The 27,228-nt window shown below is 38.7% G+C and overlaps 1 protein-coding gene across 5 annotated transcripts in view; it reads left to right on the top strand.

Moving 5' to 3' along the window:
• Positions 1-27,228, top strand: part of LOC108149363 (disintegrin and metalloproteinase domain-containing protein 10) — an 89,269-nt gene that overhangs the window by 56,308 nt on the left and 5,733 nt on the right. For all 5 annotated transcript variants that reach the window (XM_017276862.2, XM_017276863.2, XM_041710645.1 and 2 more), the window contains exons 4-6: positions 3,034-3,230; positions 3,297-3,867; positions 24,917-25,425. In XM_017276862.2, the coding sequence (XP_017132351.1) occupies positions 3,034-3,230; positions 3,297-3,867; positions 24,917-25,425 (1,277 nt within the window). The remainder of the gene's footprint in view (positions 1-3,033; positions 3,231-3,296; positions 3,868-24,916; positions 25,426-27,228) is intronic.

Here is a 27,228-nt window from a genome sequence, read left to right as displayed (position 1 = left end):
TCAACCATTCAGATTTCGTCATACAATGACAACCATCAATCATCAACATCAGCCTGAAATCTGAGCTGGAACCGCAAATGCAAATCAATTTCACTGAATTAGGCTTTCTATTTTCCAATCGCACACAGGAAACATCTTCTTAAGCCTATCAATCAAAAACTTGCAGATAAAGCCAAAACGCTGAGTAAAACTATAGGATTTTCAGCTCGAGAGCCATTTAAGCACCCACATTGCAACCAAATTGAATCATCATTTTGCAAACGCATCGCCTAGTTGTGTGGGTTACGCTGTTTAAAAATGAATAACTCCTACTGGGATTTAGCTCGGACTGTCACGGGGTTTTCGTAGTCATCTCCCGATGGACTTTTATCTTCATCTGCAGTGACGCGCATTAAAGTTTCGTTTGTCCTGGCACTGGCGACATGGATCGATGAGGCGAGGGAGAATTTGGGTTAATGGAATATAAGTGAGACAAACGAAAAACGCTTTTCTTCTCGCCCGATTTTCGTCAATGCGATTTAAGTTAGTTTGCCGTCTAGCTATTATCTTTAGCTGCAACCAGTTTTTCCGTAATATCTTTGTATTGGGTTTCGCTTTTAGTGGCAAACTTGCCAAATGTATCTGAGAAAATCAAGGCAGAAAAGCAAAGAAAAAAGCATTGAAAAGAAAAGTTTTTTTTTTTTCTGTGCTTGGAAAAGTTGGACACAGCCAGTCACCGGCATTTGTTGTTGTTTACTTCATGTTTATGCTGGCCTTTTCTTTGGTCAAGCGCATTTAGCCATATTCAATTTTCCGCAAACACACCCCCCTTTCCCTAAAAACTAATAGTGAAAGTAGTTTCCAGCTGGTTTTTCTTCTTCCACATTATTTCCTTTTCTATTTATTTGTGCCAGTTGTGCAGCAGCTGAGAAGCTGAGATAGAGGGGATCGATGGGAAATAAAATGAGTGGGCCGGAAAAACCTGAAAGCAACAGGCGAAATGTAAGTCAAGGTGTCACTGATTGTGATAAAAAAAATATACATTTTGAATTGATGTCATCTTGCCAATGCAAATAAATAAGAAAGGGCCTTACAAATTAACCTTTTAACAAGGAAATATTTTTAATAATTTCAGTTTTTGTATTGTTTGTGCTTAATTCTAATTTAAACGACAGATTTGTCTATTTAAATTTATGCAATCTAATATGCACAAAAATCTATTAATTTAAAGAGACAAAAGTATAGTCCTTTGTTTTTTTCATGCATTTAAAATACAAGATACAATGGTTTAATTGCTGTTTAAATGTCTATTTACCAAGATCGCGAGACGTAATCTTTATTGTTCAATTCATTATCATGGCAACCCATTTCCATTTCTCTTTAGATTCGTAAAATCTATTGATGCCACCTTTCACTTATTTTCCAAGCAATTCTCATTCCCTCGGGTTTTCAGCTTTGTTTAATCAGTTGCTGAGAGGGCTTTCCGCATTGTTGAACCACAGGGACTGAAGCTGGGTAAACCTTTGTACCGTTTTGTGGGTCAACTACTAAAATGACCCCTTTGGCCAAGGGCTCCCTTACTTTTTTCCTGGTCGTTCCCTACTGCAGGTCGTTCCCTTTATTCTGGCTTGATTCATCATGACGTTTGCACAAAAAGAACGTAAAAAAATCGTTGTTTAATGTTTGCTTGAACATTCAGTTTAATTACCCAACCCCTGCCCCTTTATAATGCCCGCCGTTTTTAGAACCTTTGCCATTTATTTCGTGTTGAGAATTTTTTTTCTGATACTCTCTGGTTCTGTGTAATTTTTGCCGACAGTCGTTTTGAAGTTGAACCCGCATCCTGCAGCGGCTCCCTTTTATGTTGCTTATTATTTTATATTATTTTTCTTTGGCGTATTTTTAATTAATTTAATGAGGAATGGAAACTGACCCAACTATACATTTTTTGTAGCCAAAACCAAACATATAAAGCTATGGAAGTTTCAGTTTTTAATGCTAACAAAACCCAAGGCTCTTTTTTTAAATGTTCCATTTTAAAATGTAATGTAAAATTTCTAAAAAAAAAAATTGCCCCTACAAAGAATTGTTAATTTATGAAATAGTCACAAAATATGCCAAAAACTTCATGTTTTTTTTATGTGACCTCAGCATTCCTTGAGCTGCTCACTCTTGTTAGCACATACTCCATTAGATAAGCAGACGGGCTACGCTTTTATCCCAACTGCCAGACGAAAATACCCCCTTAAGTAATGCAACTATGCGTGCAACTGTGTGTGCGTTGCAAGTGCATTAAAAATGTTGTGCAAGTTTAATCTGGGAAAAGGGGAATGCGAATAGAAATGGAGAGAAAAGGCATTTTGTGGACCCCAAGCGAAGTCTTGCATGCCATTTCCCTGTCGTCCTGTCGCTCCTTCTCGCTTTCCATTTTTCCAGTCCATCTGCCAAAATAAATATGTTTGTGGCAGTCGTAGAGCAATCCTGGCACGCCCACACAAGTGCCACTTGCCATCAGTTAGGCTGTTGGCTGTGGCATGTGCAAAAACGACTTTCAACAGTAAATGCATTACGGAGAAATGCAGCAGCAGCCCAGTGACCACTCATACCCCTTACATAAATGCAATCAAACGTTAAAAGTATTAAGTGAAGGTGGTGTCCGAGCGTTGACAAGGAAATGAAAGTACTCAGAGGACTTTCAGGCCAGTCCTGGCATCTCCTGAAGTGGACATATAAACACATCGGAGTTCTGGTCTGGTGTTGTGTTTCAATTTCCGGTCTTCAATTAAATTTCGATTGCGGTTATCAAATTGTTTCTCGGTTTTTTGCCTGCAATCGATTTTCAGGATTCAACAAGAAAGGATTGTTGAGGCTTATTTTTCAAAAATTAAGCTTAGCTTTACGTATATTTAACTAATACCGGATTTAAATTAAATTGCCTTTGATTTTATAAAAGTTTATCTTTTGTTTTAGATTCTAGAATACTTAGAAAATAAGCTTATTTATCTTTCATAGCCAAAGTGGATTATTTCTCATATACATTCTCTATTTTTACAGGTCATGAACGACTTAACGAATACATATCCCACTATGAAACACTCAACTATGATCATGAGCACATCCGAGCTAGTCACAACAGAGCGCGACGATCAGTGACCAAAGATCATTATGTACATTTAAAGTTTGCATCACATGGAAGAGACTTCCATCTTAGACTAAAACGTGATTTAAATACATTTAGCAATAAGTTAGACGTGAGTATTGTCATTAAGATAGAACAACATAAACATGTTAAACATATTTGTATTTTTTTTTTTCAGTTTTATGATAGCAAAGGTCCCATTGATGTCTCCACGGATCATATCTATGAGGGCGAAGTGATAGGGGATCGTAATAGTTATGTATTTGGTTCCATACACAACGGGGTATTCGAGGGTAAAATTATAACGGAACGTGATGCCTATTATGTTGAACATGCCAAACATTATTTCCCCACAAATCGCACGGCGACAACACCACCAACTCCGACAACAACATCCTACTCGTCAACAACGGCGGCTCCACAGAGCAGCACCACAAAGAACACACAACACACGCGGCCTTTGGCCCGACGCAATAACAACAATAGCTACAACAACAGGACTGCCGTTGATAGTAAGACAGAAAACTTCATAAAGAAAATTGCTGAATCCACAACGACGACGACCCAGCAGCTCCCAGAGCATTCCGACCCGTCGTCGTCGTCGTCGTCGACAACATTCCCACCCACAACAACGGAAAATTCCGAGGACGAGCAGGAGCAGAAGCATAATGCCGAGGACGAACTTGATTTTCACTCCATTATCTACAAGGAGTCACATGTCGAGGACGCCTACGAAAATGTGCGCGAAGGTAAGTCGAAATAAGTTCCTTTTCCCACTTTTCATCCTACATCCCCCTGCCAGTTGCCAGTCTTCAAAAGTAAGTTGCCGATGCAGAAATGAAAAATACTCCCAGCACATTGTTAAATGTGATTTATTTGCCGGCTGGCATCGTTGGAAGTTTCCGACTTTATTCTGTACTTTTGGATTTAGTGCGGGGGAAGACACAAGTCAGCCTTGAAATTGTTTGATAACATTTCGTTACTGTTTTGACACCTGAGTTATGACAGTCGCGAGTGGCTGGTTGCTAATCATTTCAGTTATGCTCATCTCCCTAGCTGGGCTGTCAGTTTGTCAACTGGCACACGTTTTTCAGAAGTTGTTGAGCTTAACAACTTGTTTATCGGAGCAGTGAGAAATGGGGCTGTAGAGCTAAGCTTATGTCACGGTGGAAGCTTTTCTTAATACGCTTTACAAAAGTAAATAGCAAGTATATTTACTCTAGTTTTAAATCGATTTTTGAGTTCCCATATAGTATCTTAATCCTCTTGTCCTGTAAAATCTTTACTAATACCCTTAAACCAAACAAATCGTTGTTATCTGCTTTCATTTTCATTTACAACCTATTGGTAAACTTTAATGTAAGGTTTCTATAAGTTTTAAATTGACAACGTTTTAAAATTCTCCGTTTTGCGAAAACTCGTAATTAAAAGAAAACGTTTCCCAAATTAGGTTGAATGTTTTTTCTGGTCAATTAGAATTTGTCGACTTAAATCGAAACGAATACAGAGCATACCGCAGCAGTTTTTCCCCGCCAATGGCGAAGTGGAAACTTTGATCCGTCAGCTGTGCCGACAAAGAAGAAACGGAAAAACTTTCATTCCAAAATGAAAACGGGCAACGTGGCAACGTTTTTCATGGTTTATGCAAAAAAGGCAAGCCGGCGACTTCATTTTAAAAGCAAGCCACGCATGAAGTTTCCCGTATAAAGCGAAGAAAATAAGAGGAATATTCTCTCCCCGGTTCAATGGTCAATTTTTTATGCAACTCGGCAACAATGGTGCAACCAAAGAAGGTGTGCCCCCAGACTCGCACACTCGTACACGTAATATCGCTGCAACAATGACACTGACAATGAAAAGTTGCAACTGCAAACTGAAAAAAAAGCGGATGCATCGCCGTTGTTATTGTGCAGGCAGCTCCAACTATGACGACATCAGGTTCCAGACCGCCGGCTGCTTTACACACATGCACGGCAAACAATGTTGCATCTCCATAACAAGAACTTTAAATGTGCTTCTCTGATTACATTTCTTGAATACGATTTTTAAAACTTGATTTATAATAATGTAGTTTGTTGATCTCAACAATTTTTTAAAAACTTATTACTACCTTTTATTGTAATTGGCAAATACAACTACAAAATACCATAAGAAAGATTTAAAGTTCCTAAAGCATTTTTGTATTGCTAATTGGTGAACAAATTTTAAAAGTTTAATTTTTTTTTTGGCAATGTGTTTAAAAATGCAGTGGGTTAAAAAATCGTAATAGTTTGAGTTTTTTTGTTTATGCTATTTTTTATTATTTACCAAACTTTCCTTTCTTTCATTCATGTGTTGATTAAATATTTAAATCAGAATTTGTATGCAAAGCTAAACAATTCAAATCCAATCAGAAAAAATGTCTAAAAATGAACTAAAAAAAAGCATTAGAAATATGTACTTATAGGTAAATCGATTTATTTTCTTATTGTGTACTAACATTTTCCCATAGCCATGGCTATAACAATGGGCGGCTGCCACACCCATATAAAGTTGTCGCTGCTGTTGCTGCAACAAAAGAAGTAGAATCTAATGCATAGCTAAACAACTGAAATGGGAGCAACTGCAACGGTGGGTATTTTGTTGAGTACACGAGGGGCGCTTTGTTGGCCAACTTTTTTCGACAATCTACCCATTGTTGTTGCTCGCAAAAATTGTATGCAATTTGACATTCCCACAAAAACATACATACTTGCACACATGCAGCCAGAGAATCATGAACAACACTTGACAAAACTATTGTCATGGGCGCATTTAGCTTGGTTGCAATTTTATCTGTGCGTTGGGGGCGTGGCGTAATTACTTTAATGAGCTAACACAAAAGCCGTTTACATGCCCATGCCCACCAGCTGTCTAACTTGTTGACGCCCTTGCACATTTTGATTGATATAGAGTACAAATTCCAAATAAAACACCGAAATTGACATTCCGTTTCATTAATTCGCTGGTTTTCATTTAGTTTAGGGCAGGATGTTGAAGACTTTTAATTAATTTACATTTGAAATTGCCCAATAGTTTCTGGTTGCCCACACAATTATGCTAATTAAAACTGTCTCTCAATCAATTTAAAGTTGGGTTCGATTTATATCCCCACACCTAGAGATTAAAGCTATCAATTTGTAAACTAAAGAAAATCTTTTTTTAAATTTTATTCCCTACATTGTTATTGACAACAATGAGATAATACTACACTAAAGGTTTTAAAGTAAATTAGTTTACAGCTATTAAAAACCCATAATATATTTCAACTTTTATTGACTGCTTTAATGAAATTATTTTTCATGGACCAAACTCTCAACTGTTTGAGTGCCTCAAGTCCCTACACTTACACTTGGCCAATTAAATGCTCACAGTTGCCATGACAAAGTTGGAAAGTGTAATAGCAGTGTCAAAGGTTGTCATATGGCTGTCATTGGTCACTTAGTCGTTGGGGGGACATTACATAAACTTTAATTTGTGAAAAGTGCAAAATGGTCTTCGTTGCCACTCGCGCAGCTCTCTTACTCATTTTCTATTTATGAGTTTTTGCTACTCCGCTTCGCAGTTACCCACATTTTTCGCATGGTTTTCCCCCGTTTTTCCTTTGGCTGTCCAACTTTATTAGCTTCGGTAAGAACGCAACTGTGCCGCGAGGTGTTTATGCTTCCCAAGTTATCAGGAGTTTCTACCCCAACTCGCCACCACGCTTTTAATGCCATTTTAGCAGCATATTAACTTTTGTAGTGGAAATGAGCAGTCGTCGACGGACCCTAGATTACATTGTTGGTGTGTACACACTCATTCATCCATTTGGAGGGTGGCAGCGTCAAGGGGTGCGTTAAGTGCGTGTTAAAACCGACCAAGCGACGCACGCACATTGCTTATCCGCCCCTACATCCCACAGCCCACATCCCACCCGATACGATTCTCTCTCTTAGCCCATTTATGGCCCCTAGCACACTGTCGCACTTACTTGCAAGCAGCCAAGTAACGAAGCGTGAGCCCACCAAACCCCAGGAGCAACCAAGGGGTTAACATACGCCACAACACAAGTACTCAATTACACTGGCCAGAAATTAAACCAAAAACGCTTTTAACCATAGCTAAGCATGTTATAATGTTAAAATTAACAAACATTCAATTTATATTTTGATAGCACAAATCTTAGCAGTCCTCTTAAAATACAAATTTTATTCAAATAAGTTAATACCTAGAGCCCTTTACTTTCATTTTAAATGCTAAATGTTTTCTTTTTATCTAAATAAACTTAGGTTACTTGTATAATTGAACTCTTTTAAAACATTCATGACTTTATTATTATCTGTATTGTATTTTATATTATTTCTTGGACCCCTTTTTTTTCTCTGTGCACGCAAGTGCAATATGTTCTCTTGAATGCTGCCTTAGCTGCTGTTGCCTGGAAATCACATTTTATACACAATGTTGTAATATAATTTTTGCACAGCAAAACAGAGAGAGGGAGAGAGTGCTGCTCAAGTGGCACATTGTTTGCTGGCGTCACTGTTGCTCCTTATGTAGTACTCCTCGCCAGGACCAGCCCCTACCACTCCCACTCCCGCCCCTTTTTTCCGGTTATCCTTGGGGCCCTCGAGTGCATTGACCATGCCTGTGGGAACTTTATGTTCAGTTGCTGCAACTGCCATAAATGCAATGCGGCTCACTTTTATTTACGACTATTTGATTGCACTTGGTAACACTATGCAAATTTATAGAAAAATTCCTCTCGCACAGCAGCTGCCCCGTTCCATTCCCGTTCTCGACCCAACCACTACCCATTCCTTTTAGGCCCATTAACTTTTGCTGAGCTGCGAACTCATTGGTGCAAAAATGTCAATGACATTTACAACAAATGAGACTAATTGTTGCGGTGCGTTGTTTAAACTTAAATAAATTGGATTTTCCAATTATGTAGTTTTGTGTTAAACGAACTGCATCGTGATTCATATGTATTCGTTTAATAACCCATTCCAAAAAGCAAAAAGGCAAAGGCTAAATATTGAATTTACATTACACGGACATTATATATCACAGTTATAAATTCATCAGTTATAAATTTTAAGTAATTCTCGGAAACATACTTCCAACGAAAACTGGCGTCATCGCCAGAGTAATTGATTTAAATTTTCTCCACCGTTGTGCTCCTCGTCGGTATCGTTCCATGAATATGTATCAGTCAACGATGCATGAAATAAGCAGCCAAAAATACATAAATACAGGATTTACGCCGCGTTTCGATAACGATGATGCCGCGAGGCCAATGTTGACGTTGGCATAACATACAATAATTTCCGGTATTTGATAGCAGCAACAACAGCCGTGGAAGGAGCCACCCTATGCAGGAGCATGGAGTTTGCAATTGTAAACAAACAAATTTCATGCTAGGTTGCACAAGAAAGTTCACCCGCTTGTCGTTACACTCCCCATAGTTCTTTTGATAAGGGAGAGATGGAAAAAGTTCCCAAAAAAAAGTGCCCAAATTGACATGCGACAGTCATGGCCGGAAACACGTTTTTTTTTGTCGCTCTCCTTGCTTTCTTTTGTTATAGTTTCTTTTTTTTAATGCTCTGGGATTCTGCAAATGTAAAAGAGTATTTGTACATTACTGGCAGACAAATATTTCTAATGGGATAGCTAATATTTTATGCTAATTGTGTCATTATTTATTTAGTGTCAATTGCAAATTCTGAAGGTGCACAGATGTAAGGAAATTGTATTTATTTTAAACGAATTAAAATTTATTTGAAATTTGATTTTATCTGTTTATCACCCATTCTTGTTTATAATGTTTTAAAATATTTAAAAATCCAGTCGTATGTTTGTCTATTAGTCTAGATCAAATTTTAAGGGCTAAAAGCCAACGGTTAAAGAATCATTATCGCACATTGTTGTGATCAAATCTCAAAAATAAACACAAGATAAATAAATATTAAAACAGGGTAGCTGGTAGGCTCAAGAGTAAACTAGTTGAACTGAAGTTTTGTGATTTTTTTTACCCAATCGGATTGAAATCAGACTGTGGGACTGGAGCCAACCGATGGACATGTTAATTGGCAACGCTGCCGGCTGTGAAGTGGCTATGAAAAGGGGTCGTGAGTGGGCACAGATATTGAAATCAAATGCGTTTGAGCACAATGGCCTCTCCGCCATGTGGTGATGGTAGCAATGGTCGTGCTGTTCCTGGTGAAGTGAGTGGATGAACCCCATCGGCAAAGTCCAGCTGCGGTTGGATGAATTCATTTTGCATGCGTGGCGACATGTGTCAACTTCTATTAAGTTACTGCTGGTCATTCAACCCGCGGTCACAGACAGTCTACCGCAATTTTTCTGACTCTGCGGTCAGCAGTTATTTGCTAAGGGAGTGTTGGAGCTGCGGAATACTCACAAAGTGACTTATTTATGCATTAAGCTGTGGATAACATATTTAGATTCCTTCCGTAAGGGGCAGCAGACTTGATTAGAATGATTATTATATGGTTTTGAAAAATTTAGAATGATTAAGCAATGAGTTGTCTTTGATTTTTTAACTATAAATGATATATTTGAAGTAAGTAATAAACATAAACATAATACCTATTTTTGTTCTCTAAAAGTTCAAGCAAAAACTTCGATTTATGTATTTATTTACAGGTCGCTAAAACACAATACAAAAATAAAAGAAAATATCGCGCTGAAAAATTTTTATTATATCATAATTTGGAATAATTGAAATAAAAGTTAAGATTTATTAAAATATATTATGTTTTATCGACAAAAGGACCCTGCATTTTACATTTTCCTAGAACTATGTTCATGACAGGTATCTAAACTTTCTCAAAAGCTAGAATGATGGAAATTGCCCATCAACTACCTTCCTTTAAGATAATTAGCCTTGTGCAATATTCAGATTACCCAGCTTCCTTTTGGAATTGTCTGCCACATGCGATCTCCTTATAATTTAACCATAATAGTACCCTTTCTACTCAATTGCCAATGGAATGTGCACCGACCAATTCCAATCAAATACGAATCCGAACATGCAAATCAACAAGCCGGCAATCGCAGTCAGTTTCCTGTCTATTACAACGAATAGGGCAACAACCGAACTGGACGAGAGCTAATTACAAACCAGTTCGCCAGAAATGGGTCATCTGCATCGTTAGCTCGTCGAATCGGCTGCTTCTGAATCTCAATTCAAATCTGACCGCATAATTACAATGGGAAAGTCAACAAAAATCAAGTGCACACACAGACACAGAAAGTGCAATTAGAAGTGACAAATTACAAATGACAACAATAACCAAAAATTACAATCTGCCAGATGAACATGCAATATATGTAATGTTTTTGTTGTTACACAATGCATATTAAATTTCAGAAAACTGTTTTAATTATTTTCATACTTCAGAAACGTAATTTGTTTGAGTCCCTTCAACGACCCTCCTTTTTTCCATACTTTTTTAGCTGACATGAGAAAAAATTTGTATTCGGCAAACTTTTTTGTATTTTTGTTGTATGCCAGTTGTCTGGAAATTGTTGTTTGCCAACCGCACAACAATTGCATTTGATAGAGAGCCCCCCGCACCGTCGGTATGGAAATTGCGGTTAATTGAATTCACTGAACAGGGTTCAGAGTCAGCTGCTACTGCCGTTGACCGCTGCCCCATCTGTATGGCGATGGTGAACTTTACCTCCCTGCCACCCACCACCGCCGTCGCCATATGTGAAAATTAATTGAAGTTGTGCAGTTTTATGGGGCTTCGCAGCGCTGACCAACGCAGAACAGCGACAACTACAACGACAACTACAACGAAAACGGCAACGACAACCAAAATCTCGCATGACTAACTTTTTATGCTTGCTCACCCCCAACTATGCTTTACTTTTTATGAGCACTCCCCGAACCAGTTTTTATGAGCACCACCTCAGAAATGACAATGTCCAACAGTGTTTATTATTTTTACGCTTTACTTTTAATTGACATTTGTCCAAGGATAATGAATCGCTGATATTCAACATGCCAACTTTTCACATTTCATGTTTGGTTAAGCTTATGTCCTTTGTTTTTTTTTTTTTTTTGGTCCCTTAAAACGAAATGAGTCAGTACATATTTGTTTCAATTATAAATTTACAGTTCAAAATTTCTCATAGATTTATGTGTTGCTGAAGAATTGTAGTCCATTTAAATAAACGAAATATTTATTGTATATTTGTTTCATTTCAATATTTTAAGAAGTTATTTACAGATAACTATTTCATATAGAGTTGTTGAACTATTATTTGTTTATAGAATTAGAAAATCCCAGTGTAACTTGAACACAACTACTTACTTGTATTTACTTAGAGAATCTCTATTTATGAGGCGTTTTATGATGTTGTGTCAGTTTCATAGTTGCGACACCCTCTTCACCCGCTCGAATATATTCCATGATGTTATGTTCAGTTCCACGCTGTTGCCCTCGACTCTGCATTGTCATCCTGCGAGCTCCGGATTTATCCATAATGTCGCTTTTGTGAACCCTTTACCCCTTTCACCCTCTTTGGTCTCGACAGTCTGACTGGATTTCTCTACGCGACGGCTTCTTGTGATACACTTCGTTTGGTTTCGTTACTCGTTTCCCTTTTGTTTGATGTTTTTATAGCAGTTGTTGTTGCTCACGGTTTTGTTGCTGTGTTCAGTCTGTGTGGCGTGAAAATTCAAATTAGATTTTAAAATTTAATAAATGTTTGGGGCAAATGAAAATGTGGCATAAGCAACGCACGTAGCAACACCTGCTCTTACCTTCCACCTTCCACCTTCAACCGGGGGGCAGTGCATTTCAGAGCAGAGAGCGTGAAAACATTTCGCAACATTTAAGTCGCTTTTAATGGCTTTTTTGTCTAGCAAAAAAGGCTCTCCTGGTCCCCCGCATCAACATCATCATCGTCACCACACGGCCAAAACACCTGACGCGAAGCTCCCAGGCCATGACATTGTGTTTGCCACTTCAACTGGGATCGCTTTTATTTTTCAGCAGCTATTCCGGATGGGGTTGCAACTAGATTGCACATTTGTGTTGCATGCCACTTTGATTGCCTTGCCGAAATGCAACATGTCTGCGAATTGGGTTGTTATTGCGGATATATCCCCACATCAAGCAATCTGTCATCATAATCGTCCGATATGGGTATGGAATGATGAGGGATTGCAACTTCCACTCCATTTAATGTAGTCGTCAGAAACAATGACGTTTTGACAGAAACTAGGAAATACGTTTTTATTTTTTAAAGGGCACTAAAATGTGAAAAACCTTTTTTTTATTGGTTTTTAATATAATGTGGATCTAATGGTTAACATACTAGGACAAAACAAATAATGTTTTATTTACAGATTATGATTGTTACAGTATTTCGGTATATTTTTTATTTTAATTTTTTATTTAAGCCTTAGATTGTTATAGTATCTTTGCCTGGCTTTTCCATTGCAAACAAAATTTTTTGTATATAATATCATTTTTTAGCGCAAATAACAGTGCCTTGACCGCAACAATTTGCGCAGTTTGCACTTTTCAGCATCCAGCAAAAACGAATATAATAGAAAAACAAATAAAAAAGGAATGGACGGAAATTAAATTTATGACCATCATATTTTCTATGCTCTGTGGGTCCATCAATTTTATCCCTAAAAGGTTGACACTCTAATTAATAAATATTTTAAGCTTTGGTGATGTGAGACTCGCTGTTTGGAATGATCAAAGGAAAATGGCATTTGGAAATCAACAAGAAATATCAATTTTAATAGTTACCTTTCGACTATTTAGTACTTAGTGATTGGAAGAAGTTTTATAACTTGAAAACTCTAGATTGTAATTTTTATATACTAAATATATAATTTTAGCATTGTTATTTTTTTAATTTAAAAAAATCAAATATGTCCTATACACCCAATTTATTCTAAAAGCAAGGAGTACCAATAACAAAACCGCATCATACGAACATATCAGGTCGAAATGAAACGGTGCAACGATTTTATTGACGGAATGAACTGGAATGGGATCATCGTGGATGGGATTGGGAATGTCAGTCGGAATGGGGGATTCAGTGTGGATGTTGAACAATTCAATTTACCACAAACTCGTTATTTTGGGGAATCCGGTCAGGGCCCCGTGAATCGTTGCCCGTAACCCCATGCCGGTATCCGCATCCGCATCTCTGGCACCTGGTCTGCGGACAGCGCTCAAACCAATAATTGTTGCCGACGGGTAAGAGTGAGTGTGTGTGTGTACCCGTACACCGAGGTGCAGGGTGCAAAATGTATTTAAAATCTGTCGCCGTCATCAACGAAATGGGGACATTTTCTGGTTTTTGGGGGGGCAGTTGTGAGCCCACTCTGCGAATTTTGCAAATATTTATGCAAATGTTTGGCTGTGCAGTGCTGTTGCCACTCTTATCCAAACTGTCCAGGTGACAGCAGCACAGTGGAGATGCGTCGGAGCTGAGGCGAAAAGAGTTCAAGGCTTTGGGTGTGGGACGTTCGTGATTCTGTCCGAGAAATATTAAATTAATCGTTGCGGTTGACTCTGCCTACGATGCTTTTCCTGTGGAAATTTAAAACTTGATAAATTCTTTTTAAAGAATCGAGAAAGATTCAATTAAAGGAACTTGGAGAACTTTCAGAAATTTACACTTGAAAACATATAGACAAAGTTTTTGTTGTTTTCATTAATTATCTTAAAGCAAAATCGAGCAGCACAAATTATTAGGTAACAACAACAATTACAATTAAATAATCTCCTCTCAGTGAAAAAATCTTATGCATATATTTTTATAAGTATATTTGCTATTACAAATAAATTTCTCGTGAAATGTGTTTTGCAACACAAGCTGGATAAACATTTGTACGAAAAAGCCCACCCGAAAGTTTCACAATCACGAGTTAAACAGAAGTTTATAATGTTAGGCGGCCACATGGCGTATGCGTAATGTGGCCAAATGGATTTTACCAAGCTTACATGACTCAGCCAGTGGGCGGGAATTGTACATATATGTATCTAAACAACATCCAGAAGATGCTAGTTTAGGCCAAAGTCTTGGGCGCATAATTCGTGTGGAATCCGGCCAGAATGACTGCGCCTGCAGTTGATGTCCTTGCAACAGCTGCAATAGCAGACGAAATTTAAACAATTTTTAAACACACACACACACACACACACTCTGTTGACCAAGGACATTGCTCTCTCTACCAAACTTCAAAATATGCATAAATCTTATGCTGAAAATGTATATTTACATTTTGCTCGTGTTATTTAACAACATTTGGTCAGCACAACCAGGCCAGGCGCATTATATAGGGCTTCCTCTGCATTGCCCCCTCTTTAGTTTCTGCGGCTTCCAAAAGTTTTGCGTTCTAACACTTTGCACTTGTCCACTGCGCTTTGGGAGGATGTTGCTGCTGGTGCTTCTGGTGCTACAAGTTGTTTGTTTTATTACAAGTGCCAAATAATTTAACTGCTAAAATATTAAATTTCCCTTTGAATGGTCGCCAGTCAGTGTTCAAGTGTGCATGTGGGGGCATGTATGCTGTCTGCTGCCGTTTGCTGTGCTCGTAAATTTGTTAGTGACCAACCGCCTTGGGAGCCCAGTGTCAGTTCAATGGGCCATTTGGGGAATCTGTTTGTTCGTACACAGACATCTATAAATACGCACATGTTTGAGTTTAATTAAAATGGACATTAGGCTGGGCAAGGGCCGAGTCATACCAAATATGCGTACGCAAACAAAAATACATATAAAAATATGTAATTTGATCTGTGGACCAGAATAAGCAAATACTGGAGTGGAGTTCAAGCCCACATGCAGTCATTTCCTTCAATAGGCTCTAATTAACATGTCTCCCATACATTCCGTCTCCGCCTAGTGGTAAATCTGTGGCCAAAGGAGCGGGCAAGGACATTTTGGGATTCGATGAAAAGGGGCAGAAACAGGAAGGGGTAACGGGCAATGAACACTTCATTCAGCAAGTTTAAATTGGAGTGTAAATTGCGGTTGGCCGGGACTCCAAAGACACTACTTTTACACTGGAAAACAATGTTTTATTTACAAAAATGTTCTAAATAAAAATTAGTTTTTTGTTGAAAAGTTGTATTTGTTGATTAAAAATATATACTTAAGTATACGCGCTATCTTAACTTAAGATTTGATCAAATGCCTACATTTTGCCATCCAAAACTCAAATACTCATACAATATTTTACGAGTTATTTTTTTGAAATCCCTGATATTAAGAAGGTTTTTTGGCAAGTGTTCAAATACCAGCACTAACCTGTAACGACAAAAGCAACATCAACCATCGATTATGGTAGGCAACCTCTCAAGCCACACTGTCAAGCAGAATATAAAGGAAATCTGAAAGCGACGGGGATTGTTAGTCACCCGCTGGCTGTCATGCGGTCTTTTTTAAGTGCTTTACGGGTTATTTTCGGGACATTGGTGGGCGGCATTTCCGAAGGGTGTCAGCCACTTGATAATGACGATGACAACGACAAGGACAACGGCAACGGCAACACTGTTGTCATAGGCGACTGTAACTGCTGGCGAACACACAAACACGGCCTCATGTGCCCTGTGGTCTATGGTCTATGGTCCATGGGTCCGGGAACAGAGCAGCCTCTCCAGTGTTCCAATTGAATTTAAAACAAGTTCAAATTGTTCGCATTGGTCTAAACGGCCCTGAGTGTCTTTGATATTTGTGTGTAATACTCAACGAACATACAGGGTATCTTGAGTTTTTTAACGTTTATTTAAAAGTGTTTAAGTTTAAGTTAAAAAAAAACTTTTAAATAAAACAACTTGTAACATCGTTTTTTCAACCACTTAATAATTAAAGAAATCTAAATCAAAACTCAGGTAGTACACAATTTTATTAAAGCCTATTAGTTTAAAATTTGTTTTTCATCAGTTCAGTAAAGAAATATACATTTCCTTAAATGCATTTCTGTCACGATGAATGGTTGAGCCTCAGCACTTCATAAACTTATCACCTCCAACAAAGTTAACAACATGACAAAGAGCATAATGCACTTCTTAACAGTGGATTACGTTGGAGAACCTATAGACAGTCCTTAACCACAGCCATAAACCACTTTTATCATGGCCCAGCACGAAGATTCATCCGTACACACCTCCCACACCCACTGCCACTTCCACCCATCTTCAGTGTCCATCTTTATTTCGACTACCCGACTTGGCAACTCCTCTTTTGGCCAAATGGGCAGGAAACTCCTTTCTGCTTATCTGTCGTCTCCCTCTGGCAAAAGCCAATGCCGAAATTCCAGCCCAAACCGACCCGGCAAGTAAATATTTCCAGTTTTCGGCCACAAATGCAATTGGGCTTGATGATATTTGTTGCTTCCGTTTTGGTTTTGCAGCTGAGGAAATGAGGCTTATACAGTTACTTTGCAAAGTACACTGTGTTGTCTTGAAGTGAGCTGCAATTTAAGCCCAAAGAGTTAATTAAAGATATTATTAAGTATGAAATAATGATGCTTAATTCTGTTTGGTATTTCTTTTCTGTTGAAAAATACATACTTATATTTAGCTTATAGTCATAAACAAAAATGTAATAAAACTTCCATAGTTGTGTTTGCTACACTGATATGAGATATATATTTATTGCGATTATTTTAGAATCAGTACCATAATAAATCTAAAAATCGTTTCTTCCTTAAAAAATACGATATTTTCGTACAGTATACAACGTTATTTTCAGCTGACTTTGCACAACACTCTATTTTGTCAATCACTATCAGTTAGGCCATAAGTTCCATGTGTCCTAACCAGTTTTCGGCGGCCCCCTTCCGCCACCTGTCCTTACATTGATATACAAGTGTGGATGGAGGTGCGTGGGTTTTCGAATATACAACCGCACAAGGGTCTCCATTTATTTTATGGCCTTGCTGCATGCAATGAAAATTCCCAACACACAGTTTGCTGTGCATATGGTGCTGGTGCACAAATTCTACGGATCGGGTGGTGTTCCAATAACCCCACATTTGGGCATTCTCGGCTGTCTTATCAGTGCCAGTCCTTGGGCACAGTGCTCCGAACATAGTTTAGTTTAAAATTCCGGCCCGTATATTCAAGAGGATTCTCCCGTGTGTGTGTGTGTATGCCCGTGTGTTCAATGCCAGGCGGTTGGCCCAGTGGAAGTTTGGGCTTTGTGTGACAAGTCGACATATTTCTCTTGGTTTTTGGGAACCTTGTTGATATTGCACTTTGCCTTGCATGCAAAACGCTGCCTACAAGGAGCATCAGCTGCACAGGCAAAGGAGCAGAGCAGGTCAAAAGCCAAACAGTTGCACTGTCGAATGAACTTTTCTAATTCCAAGAGCATAGCAACCGGAGAACCAGAGCCACTAGCCACCTGTCTCACTCCTCAACCGTCTTCATCTCTCATCCACAGGAGCAATCAGGACGACCGAATGCCGAGTCCTGTGGCACATTTCCATTTGCCTGGCAGGGGAAATTATTCCGTCGTTAATTAGTGGCCGATATAGAGAGTCGAGCCCATACATTTGGCTTATTTTTAGCCCATTTAAAGGCAGGCGACAGAGCTCTGGCTCTATCGTTTAGGAATTTTTCTTTTCCATTTGCCCCAAAGTCAGCTCTGGACCCATCACAAACATCATCATCATCATCACCAACCATCACCATCGTCCTTGTCATCGGCCGCCTTTAGTTTGCACTTGACCACAAATTGCTTGGCTACGGTTTGCTTTTGCCTTCTAACTAAGCTTTTGTCGTTCGACTTCAACATCCATTCGCACAGAAACAAATTTTGTTTATCTTTTGCTGGCACTTGAGTTGAGTTGAGTTGAGTTGAGCTGAGCTAAGTGCAAAGTTACGGATGTTTGGGAGTACAGATGCGAATGCGAATGTGAATGTGAATGCCAAGAGGGGTCTTAACAGCTGCGACAATTAGACTTCTACCTGCCTTTCAGTGCTTCGTCTGTCAATCGTAAGCCCTGCATTGAATAACTTGATTTGAGTTGAGTGTGACAGTTTGTGTGAGGTCCTCAATACCAAATCAATCATGGTTTGTTGCCAAGAACAAACTAATACAGTAGTTGAATACAATTTCATTTCCTACTTTTAAATAATTGAAATAAAATTGTTTATTTCTTATTGTTACATGATTTATTTAATTGTTTTCTTAAATACAACCTTATTCATCATAACATTTATTTATAACTTGTAGATTAAACGATAATCCATATATATTTTTCCCTACAATATATTTATACAAAATCTTAATTGAAAAATATATTTTTCTAATAAGAAAACCAAAATAAATTATTATTTTCGACCACAAAACTTGTGCCATTCAAAGACTCATTTCCTTAGACCCAAAACAAACATATATTGAATTCATGAATAGAACCACAAGCATATGTATCACTATTTTGATCAATGTATTTAATATTAATGTGTTCTTGTAAGCCAAGAGTGGCAAACAAAAAGCACGGAAATGAGAATCGTATTTAAGGATGGATGGGGGTTGTATTTCATTCTGAAGCAGGGCAAAAGGCCGCGCCACAAAAACTAATTTGTATGCGGAAGGCAGCGGGTGTCGCCAACGGACGGACATTCGTTCTGTCGGGCGTTTTGTTTTGCTTGTGCCATGGACGCGGCCAAAATGCGTAATCTGTTTCTGTTTCGGTTTCTTGCCCAACGTGGGCACACTACTGTGAGTGTGGCTTTATGCGAAAGTGCCAAAGCGCAGGTGACGACGATGACGGCGACACTTTTTCTGCAAAAGTGTGACAACGACGGAAGGCTGTCGCCACGGGCAGAAGACATTAGTTATCCATATGGGTATGGGTGCGAAGAATGGTAGGTCAGGGATGTTGCCCTTTAAGGCTTTATGAAAGGCCGTAGGCGTTGAAGAACTAGTTATCCACTTGAAATGTAGTCTACCCAAAGAGTAGGAATATGAAAGGGCTTATAGATAATATAGAATTTTAAATGGTTTTTAAAATTTATTCTTAACTATAAACAATTTTAATCCCAAACACTTTTAAAACCTATAAAATTTCCAAAATAAATACATTTTAAAAACGACTTTAATTCCTCAAATAAAATTCAAGAATCCTGGGTGCGGGCCTAATAATTACATTATAAGCCCGCAAGGAACTCAAAAATCTGCTGTTCACAGCGTTCAACCGTCAAACAATTGCGCAAATTAAAACATTTTTAATTAAGGCAAATAAAAAAGAGCGTTACAATTGTCGTGTAAACAAATTAAGACTAAACTGGCGAACAACTCGCTGACGATGCTCATGAGGACAGGGTCTGAATAAACAAAGGAATAAATGATTAAATAAATAAACAGCAGCCGGAACGGTAACAACGTGGTAATCAAATCATTTACAAAATAAAGGCAAATTAGGGAAAATTGTATGAATTGTGCTCCCGCCGCCGACCGACATTCACGCATTAAGAGCAGTGGCAGCAAAGGCGAAAAATTTCCGTTGATTTCCACTTGTTAATGGAAAAGCAACGCCGGCAGCCAGCACGCACATGCCACGCCCGTTTAATGTACGCCCACTTGGGCCCCTAGCATTTATTGCGCCCAGATGTATGCTATATAATTTTTATATTTTTCCGGAAAAGTCCAAGAACATGGATTTTTGACTTTTGTTAGGGAATAATTAAAACGACAAAATTTAAATACGATAAACGACAGGGCGCTGTAATTTTATTTTGTGAAACCTATTATATTTTATTCCATCCTTATTTTTTATGCTACTACAACGACTTGAAAATGGGACAATTGCATAAAATACTATTTAATAAAACCATGTGCTATATATTTGATAAAAGGATTTACTTATAAGCAATAAAGTTAAAGTAAAAACGTGCTGAAAAGATAAAATATAAAATATATTTGTAATTTAAAAGATTATCTTCTGTTTTTTAAGTAGATTTATCTTTAATTTAATGATATATAGAAATATTTACGTACTATGTTTTACTTTGTCTTTCTGTACTTATTATTTTCAATGCTATTATGTTGAACTCCGCTGTACATTTAATGCAATATTCCCATTTTTATATTTCCTTTTGTAAGAGTATTTGGTTGCAACTGTGTGTATATGTGTGTGTGTGTGTGTATGAACTTTTGTTGGCGCAAATATTTGGTGCTCCTTATTCAGTTATGTTTTTTTTTTTGTCGTTTTGGTTGTTCCCTTATTTTGCTTTTAAAGCGTCGAAATTGTATAAAGCGTCTGTTATGGCCTTTTGGGGTGCTGATTCAGTTTGAGGTTCATTGGGGGTGGGCTTGAATGCTCTTTGTGTGCCAGAGTGTGTGTGTGTGTATTTATGGCGTCTTTCGCCCTCAATTTCATTTGCAATTGAATTTGGGATTATTTTTCATTTTTGCTTGCGCATCTCACACACACTTGCACATGGAGCAAAGGCCACAAGTGGCTTGAATGGGTCCATGCCAGTAATTGGGAGACGAACATGGGTGGTAGGCGGTGGGGTAATGGGGGAGTGGCAAGAAGGATCAAGTAAGGGAGTTGGAAGGCAAAAGCCCAGCTACGAAAGCTGCTTGCATGTCTGAATGTCGTTTGTCTCCGACTCAAGCTGAATTTTTCCTGCTACCGGGTGCTCTGTTTTAATACCCAGTAATCTTCGTCCTGATGGGTGTTTCTGACCCTATAAGGTTTATGAGTTCTCGATCAAGATAAACAGTCAATCATTTCAGGTTAATCTATATGAAACACTAACAGTGGCCATTTAAAATCAAATAAATTTAATACTGGCGAAACCAAACTTATAAACAAACTTATAGCATATTAAATCCAAGTAAGTCTTTGTAAGTAAGGTTTGGCAGCAATAACAGGGTACGAAGTAGCTTTACCACGGTTTTATAGTTTTCTTTATTTCTTTTTTTTTTATGTGTAAGGCTTCCAGGACGACAAAATCCAAACTGCCCTCAGCTCGACTGGCAACGGAAGTTGTAAAATTCATAAGTCGAGCAAGCGCGCGCGTGGCTTTTGTTCAATTGGCGCAACAAAAAAAGGGACCACAAAAAATACAAATAAAATAAAATAGAAATGCTACGACAAAAAAACACGTAAAACATCGAAGTCGCAGTGAAAAATCTTGTACAAGTGCAAGCGTTGATCTGAACTCCAGTAAAAAGATAACACAAAAGTGCACTTTAATCTTTGTGCAGAAATCTCGACGAGGCGCTGGGCGATGCAGTCAAAGCCAAAGCGAAATATGATTGAAGTGGTGTCGCCAGAGCGTGTGTGGCTGTGTGTGTGTGTGTGGGCCAAAAGGGGGCCAAAGGATGGGTAAGCGGTGGGGCAAGGAATGTGTGCCAGCGAATGAAGCCAGTGTCGAGTGCACTTAGAAACACAACTAATGCAATTCTGAATGTTTTCATTATATTTTCTTCTTTTCGTTTTAGACCTTTGTACAAAAAAGTATTATATAGTTTGTTCAAAGGCATGAAGGCTTTACCTTGACTTGTTTATTTTGAATACGCAAAACTATTATTTTTTAGTTTCGTTTTAAAACATATGTTTGGTCACCAAGAAGTGATCAAATAAATGATGATTAAAAATGTATTTTTGATGATGATTATAAGTTTATAACTTCTGAACAAAACTTGGTTGTCCGAAGTCTATTTTGGTTTTATAAATCTACTATGTTTTAGTCTATTTAAAAATGGTAGCCTTCCTATTTAATTTTTTTAAGATTTTTAACAAATTTTCAAGTTTTTACCTTTAGATTTATTATATTTTTTATACAACCATTTTGTTTTAATTACTACTGATTGATAAATCTTAATTCCAATCTTAAAAGTTTTCTCTGACTGTAGCAAAAGAAGTTGTCGTGGTGGAAAGGAGAAAGAAGCAAAGATGGCAAAAAGGGGCAGAAGGCAAAAAGCAGCCGTTGAGTGGCACGGAGAAATTGGAAAAATGAAATGTGCCGGAGACGCGCGCTCTATTACGCTGGCGATGGCGACTCAACAGCTGTTGATTGAAATGGGAAATGGGAAGAGGGTGGAGGGCAAAGGACAGTATTGAGTTTGGATAAGGCTTGGGGGGGAAGGTGGAGAGCATGAGTGCATGGCACTGTCGTCGTCGGTCAAAGCGAGCTAGCTGGTGGGATGGCATAAAAACCGAAAATCAGACAACATCTTTGGGTTGGCTAGGCAGCATCAGATACCGATTGAATGCAGCCTCTTTCTTCGTACACTCTCGAAAGCTCATAAGAGTGGCAGCAACAATAAAGCCGGCCCTAAAAGTGGGAAAAACGAAAAGAAAATTCAAGCAGAAGGCGATGCAGCAAAATGAAATAAAAACGGGTCATTGGAGTAAGAAGCGGCATGCAACCAAATAAAACATAGCGAGGGATATATACTTGTAGAATAGAAGGGAGCAGGCAGTATACTCGAGGGGTTGCCTTTGATATGCAAATTGCATGCCACTGTGGATTATGTGGGGCCTTCAAGGAGAGCGGGCCATTTACGGAAGCTGTGCCTGCTGCGGCTTTTCTGGCTTCTCTAGGGTTTACGTATTTAGTGGCTCCCTCCTATGTCTATGACTACGGCTTTTCCTGGAGCAACATTCCACCTGCATCCACGACCCGCTACCTACACTGTTGGAAATTTACAAAGGAAATTAGATATTTCTCAATCCTTGATATTCATTTTTTTCATCACAGAAAACGAGATATAACTCAGTGCTTGATTTAAATTTTTAACATGTGATTTAGCTATTAAATGTCGACAGAACATTAGAGTTTTATGTATTATTTGTAAAGGCCTGTTTTTTTGTTTTAGTTTAAATTTAAAAGATTTATATATTTTTTTGTATTATTTTGCTCAGAGTAGGAAACCTTTTGTCTCTTATTACACACCCCTTTTAAGCTTGACATTAGCTTGTTTGCTCTACTTTTTTTCTAAAATTATTATAAAAAAAATGTTGCGGGCTAGTTTTTTTTCAGTGCAATAAATTTGGCGTAGGTCGCGTTCTTGGCGGGCAACGTTGCCATCCTGCACTGAAGAACGACAACGCCGCCAAAATGCTTGTAATAAAGACAAACAGTTGGGGAGTGGGCAAATAAAAAGCGAGCGCGAAGAAAACGAAGAAGAATAAGCAAATGCATAATGGTAATGGCACGGCAGCAGCAAAAGCAACACAACCCAACAACTTCACGCCGCCCCCGCTTACTTGACACAATAGCATCAGCCAAATAAAAATTTATAGCTCCACTGAAAGCTGCAATGTTTGCAACTGGGAGTTGGGAGCTGGAAGCTGGAAGCCGGGAGCTGACTGGAGACTGGACTGGACAGCGGTCCTCGTCCTGGCGCCAGTATGAATATCGTCGGCATGCCAGCGCCAAGAAATAATGCCAGCGAAGAGGGGAAATCCTGTTGCCTTGTTATGACTTTCGAGCGATTCGTTTGCTGGCTGGCTGGCTGAGAGGGTTCTCAAAAGGGGCTGAGATGGTGTTTTCGAGAAGCATTCAGGCGAGTGGCATAAATGATGTTTAATGAAAAGTGCAGACTGTCTTCGATATTGCAACTGTTGAGCTCCCTTCTTAAAAGCGCCAAAATTAATTACATAAACTTGCTTTTCAACGGGAGAAGGAAGTTTTATATATAAATAAGTTCAATAATTAGATATGTAAAGATTTATGACTTCCCAACGTTACAAAAGTAAAAGTACCCAAATACCTAAATTGATGCTTTTAATATATGACTTAATTAACTTATAATGTATAACTAAAACTTAAAACCAAATGGTTCATTTCAATACAATTAAAAGAATACTTTGTCAATTTAAGCAAAGGCTTTCAAAGAATGTATTAAACAGAAATTACAAAATATATACTCCTATTATTTAATAAAAAGCAAACATGAATAAAAATTAAATTTTTCCATCAATTAATTGATTTAATAAAAGAGGTCCGCCGTTTTATACCTTGCAAAGTTTTAATTCATTTTTCGCTCAGCTTAAAAATTCGTTTCATTGCCCCAGATTTGGGGCAGTTCTCGTAACTCAGAAGATTATTCGGGAAATGAATGTAAATGGCTGGGACCATAAAACCTTCGCAGCTTTTAAAAATGTGCACCACTCTGCGGTGCAGTTCTTTATTCCCTTTTCCGCCCTGTTGCATTCCCCTTTTCTTTTTCGTTTTTTTGGTTTATTTAATGTTGACAGTCGCGATGAGGGGTGAAAATGAAAACGCGAGCGAATCGCGTGCGAAACGCGTCCTCCGATTGTGGATAAAAGGCAGCAGAGCGACCGACCGGGTTTCTCTGGCTGCGCGCTTAAACAATAAAACAATAAATTTTCATTACCGGCTAGCGGCTATTAACAGTTTCCGGTGGCCAAGACAATGCTCCGCCAGAAGTCCCGGCAAAGCTGTGAATATAATTGTTGATACACTTTTAAAGTGCAGCAGGCGCCAAAGGACTAGTACACTCCACCTTTTTCACTGCAATTTTTACACCGTTTTTACTTAAACATTTGACTTTGGCATTTGCATTTAAATTTTTTCCTTCGTATATTTCGCATCTGCGTGGGGTTGCTTTTAATTACATTTTTGTGGCTTTCACTGGGCAGGTCATAAATAATTTTCCCATTGAATTCAGTAAGATGGGGGAAAGGCCCCAAATGCCGGACTGCATCAGCAAATTAACATTCCTCATTCTGACCCTATTTTTTTTCTCCTTACCAACTTACTTCCCGCATTCATTCTCTGCTTTTGTTCTTCCTTGCAGGTCACGTGGCCGGCTGTGGCATCACGGATGAGGTCTCTCAGTGGATGGAGAACATACAAAATTCAGCCGTCGAAGAGTTGCCGGAGCCCATGTCAAAGGACTACCAAAAGCTCCACCGGAAGCAGCTGCACAAAAAGTCCGCCCCACAGCAGCAGCAGCAACAACAACAACAGCAGCAACAGCAGCCCCATCCGCCCAAGAAATATATCGGAGGCGATGAGGACTTCAAGTATCCCCATCAGAAGTACACGAAAGAGGCGAACTTCGCCGAGGGTGTATTCTACGATCCATCGACCGGACGTCGCCTGGGTTCATCCGCCAACGTGGCCGACTGGCATCAGCTCGTCCACGAGCGAGTGCGCCGTGCCACCGACGGCGGAGGAGGAGGCGGGTCCGGGGGCTCATCCGGCGGACCTGGACGCGGTCGCGAGGACAACAAGAATACCTGCTCGCTCTACATTCAAACGGATCCATTGATTTGGCGCCACATACGCGAAGGCATTGCCGATGTAAGTACCTATGATTTAGCCATATCATTGGCCATGGCCAAAGGCTTGGGAGAGAAATCCAATTTAACGCGTACAAAATGAAATCCGAAAACACAAAAAGGCTGTTTTAATCTTAAGTTAAGTTAGACACACACACAACATATAAAGTTAGAAAATTGTCTACGTTTCTAAAATGAAACCCGAAAACACAATTATAATTAGAGACACCTAACTTAAATATAGTGAGAAAATTGTCATTATAAAACACTAAAGCATACACATTTCTAAAATACTATTTTTTTAAAAACTAAATTTGAATTTTGTATTAATTTGGTTTTTATTATACATTGTAGAGAAAGCGGCAAAGAAGCTTAAAGTTTTTATGCTGACAAAATAGGGGCATGTGCCCGAAAACAGAAAAGACCATGAATTTTGCAATTTTTTACGAGACATCAGACTTCTCATGAAAGTGAAGTGCGCATAAAACAAAAGGAGGCACGGAGTTTATGGGGTAGAGGGATGACAGGGGCACATAGACATTGTAGTTGTCAAGCAATTTTTTGTATGTACTTTCCATGTTGAGCGATATGGATAAACAGAAATCGACTGGTGCCCTACGCAATAACTTCAAGGTTCTGGTTGTCAGGGGCACATGGATCAGTGGCTCGTGGAAATTTGTAAAATACCTTTGAAAAAGAAAATAATAAAAAATCAATATGTTTCATCGTTCACAAAGCTGACAAATTTTCATTCATAATTTTGTGCAATCATTTTTAGTAATTTGTCCTTTTATTTCTAAAAGAATAATTTTCAACAATTTAGTGGTCATTGAAATTTAATTGCACGGTTACTTTTTACTTAAAAGAAAAGCAAATTAGTTCTATAGCATTTTTTTTTTTGGAAAATATATTTGTTTACCTACTTATTCAGCGAATTTTCACGCTCCATAAACTTTCCGAACCCTTTTTGTCGCATTCCACAGCATTGCCTACTTTTCGGGGCATCTGCAGAGCGAACATAGCTTAGCAATCATCCAATCAGCTGACCTCCTTCGGTTTGTACAGTGTATGCAATCAACCGTTATGGCCCGCAACCGTGTTAAACCACCCACCGCCTCATCTCCCTCCCCCTCACCTCACCTCACCCCACCCATTTAGAGCCATTCTTTCGCCGCACTTTTATGTTTACGTTCCTTTTTTCGCATTGTACGCGAGATGATGTCGACGTCAAAATCCTCGTCACCAAAGTGCCAGCCCTATTTCCGTTTCCGCCCACGCCCACTGCCACTCTCACTCCCTCGTCCTTTCCGGCTTTCTCCTTGTCTTCGCTTTCTCCTTTCTCTCGTTTCCTCACGTATGTTTATTTGCAATGAGTTTTGCATAATTCGCGCATTTGTTTCGCTCACTCTTCCAACGATTCTCGCTTTATTTCGTGCTTTTTTCCGTTTCTCGTTTTATTTTTGTTCACATTTTTAAATCATTATAAAGGGTATACAAATTTTGAATAGAAGTTGACCTATCAGTAAAGTACAATCTATGGAACTTCTTTAAATTCATTTAATTATGAGCTATGAATAAGTCATGCACAACTGGACAACTTTTCCAGGGTTTGGAATAGTATATTTGTTCTTTTTTTTACAATTGCAAGGGAATATAAACTTCGGTTTGTCGAAGTTTCGCATTCTTTTTTCGTCCGCCTTTGTTTTTGTCTCTTGGGCCCCGCGGCATTTTGATTTTTGAGCCAAAATCGGTGGGTGACTGATGCTGGATCCCCGGATGTTTGGGGAGTGCGCATAAAGCCTTATAACTTCAGCTGAAATATTCG

This window comes from Drosophila elegans, unplaced genomic scaffold (assembly GCF_018152505.1).
Source record: "Drosophila elegans isolate 14027-0461.03 unplaced genomic scaffold, ASM1815250v1 contig_814, whole genome shotgun sequence".
NCBI lineage: Eukaryota > Metazoa > Arthropoda > Insecta > Diptera > Drosophilidae > Drosophila > Drosophila elegans.
The sequence above is the reverse complement of the archived record's forward strand: the minus strand, read 5'-3'. Positions and strand labels throughout refer to the sequence as shown.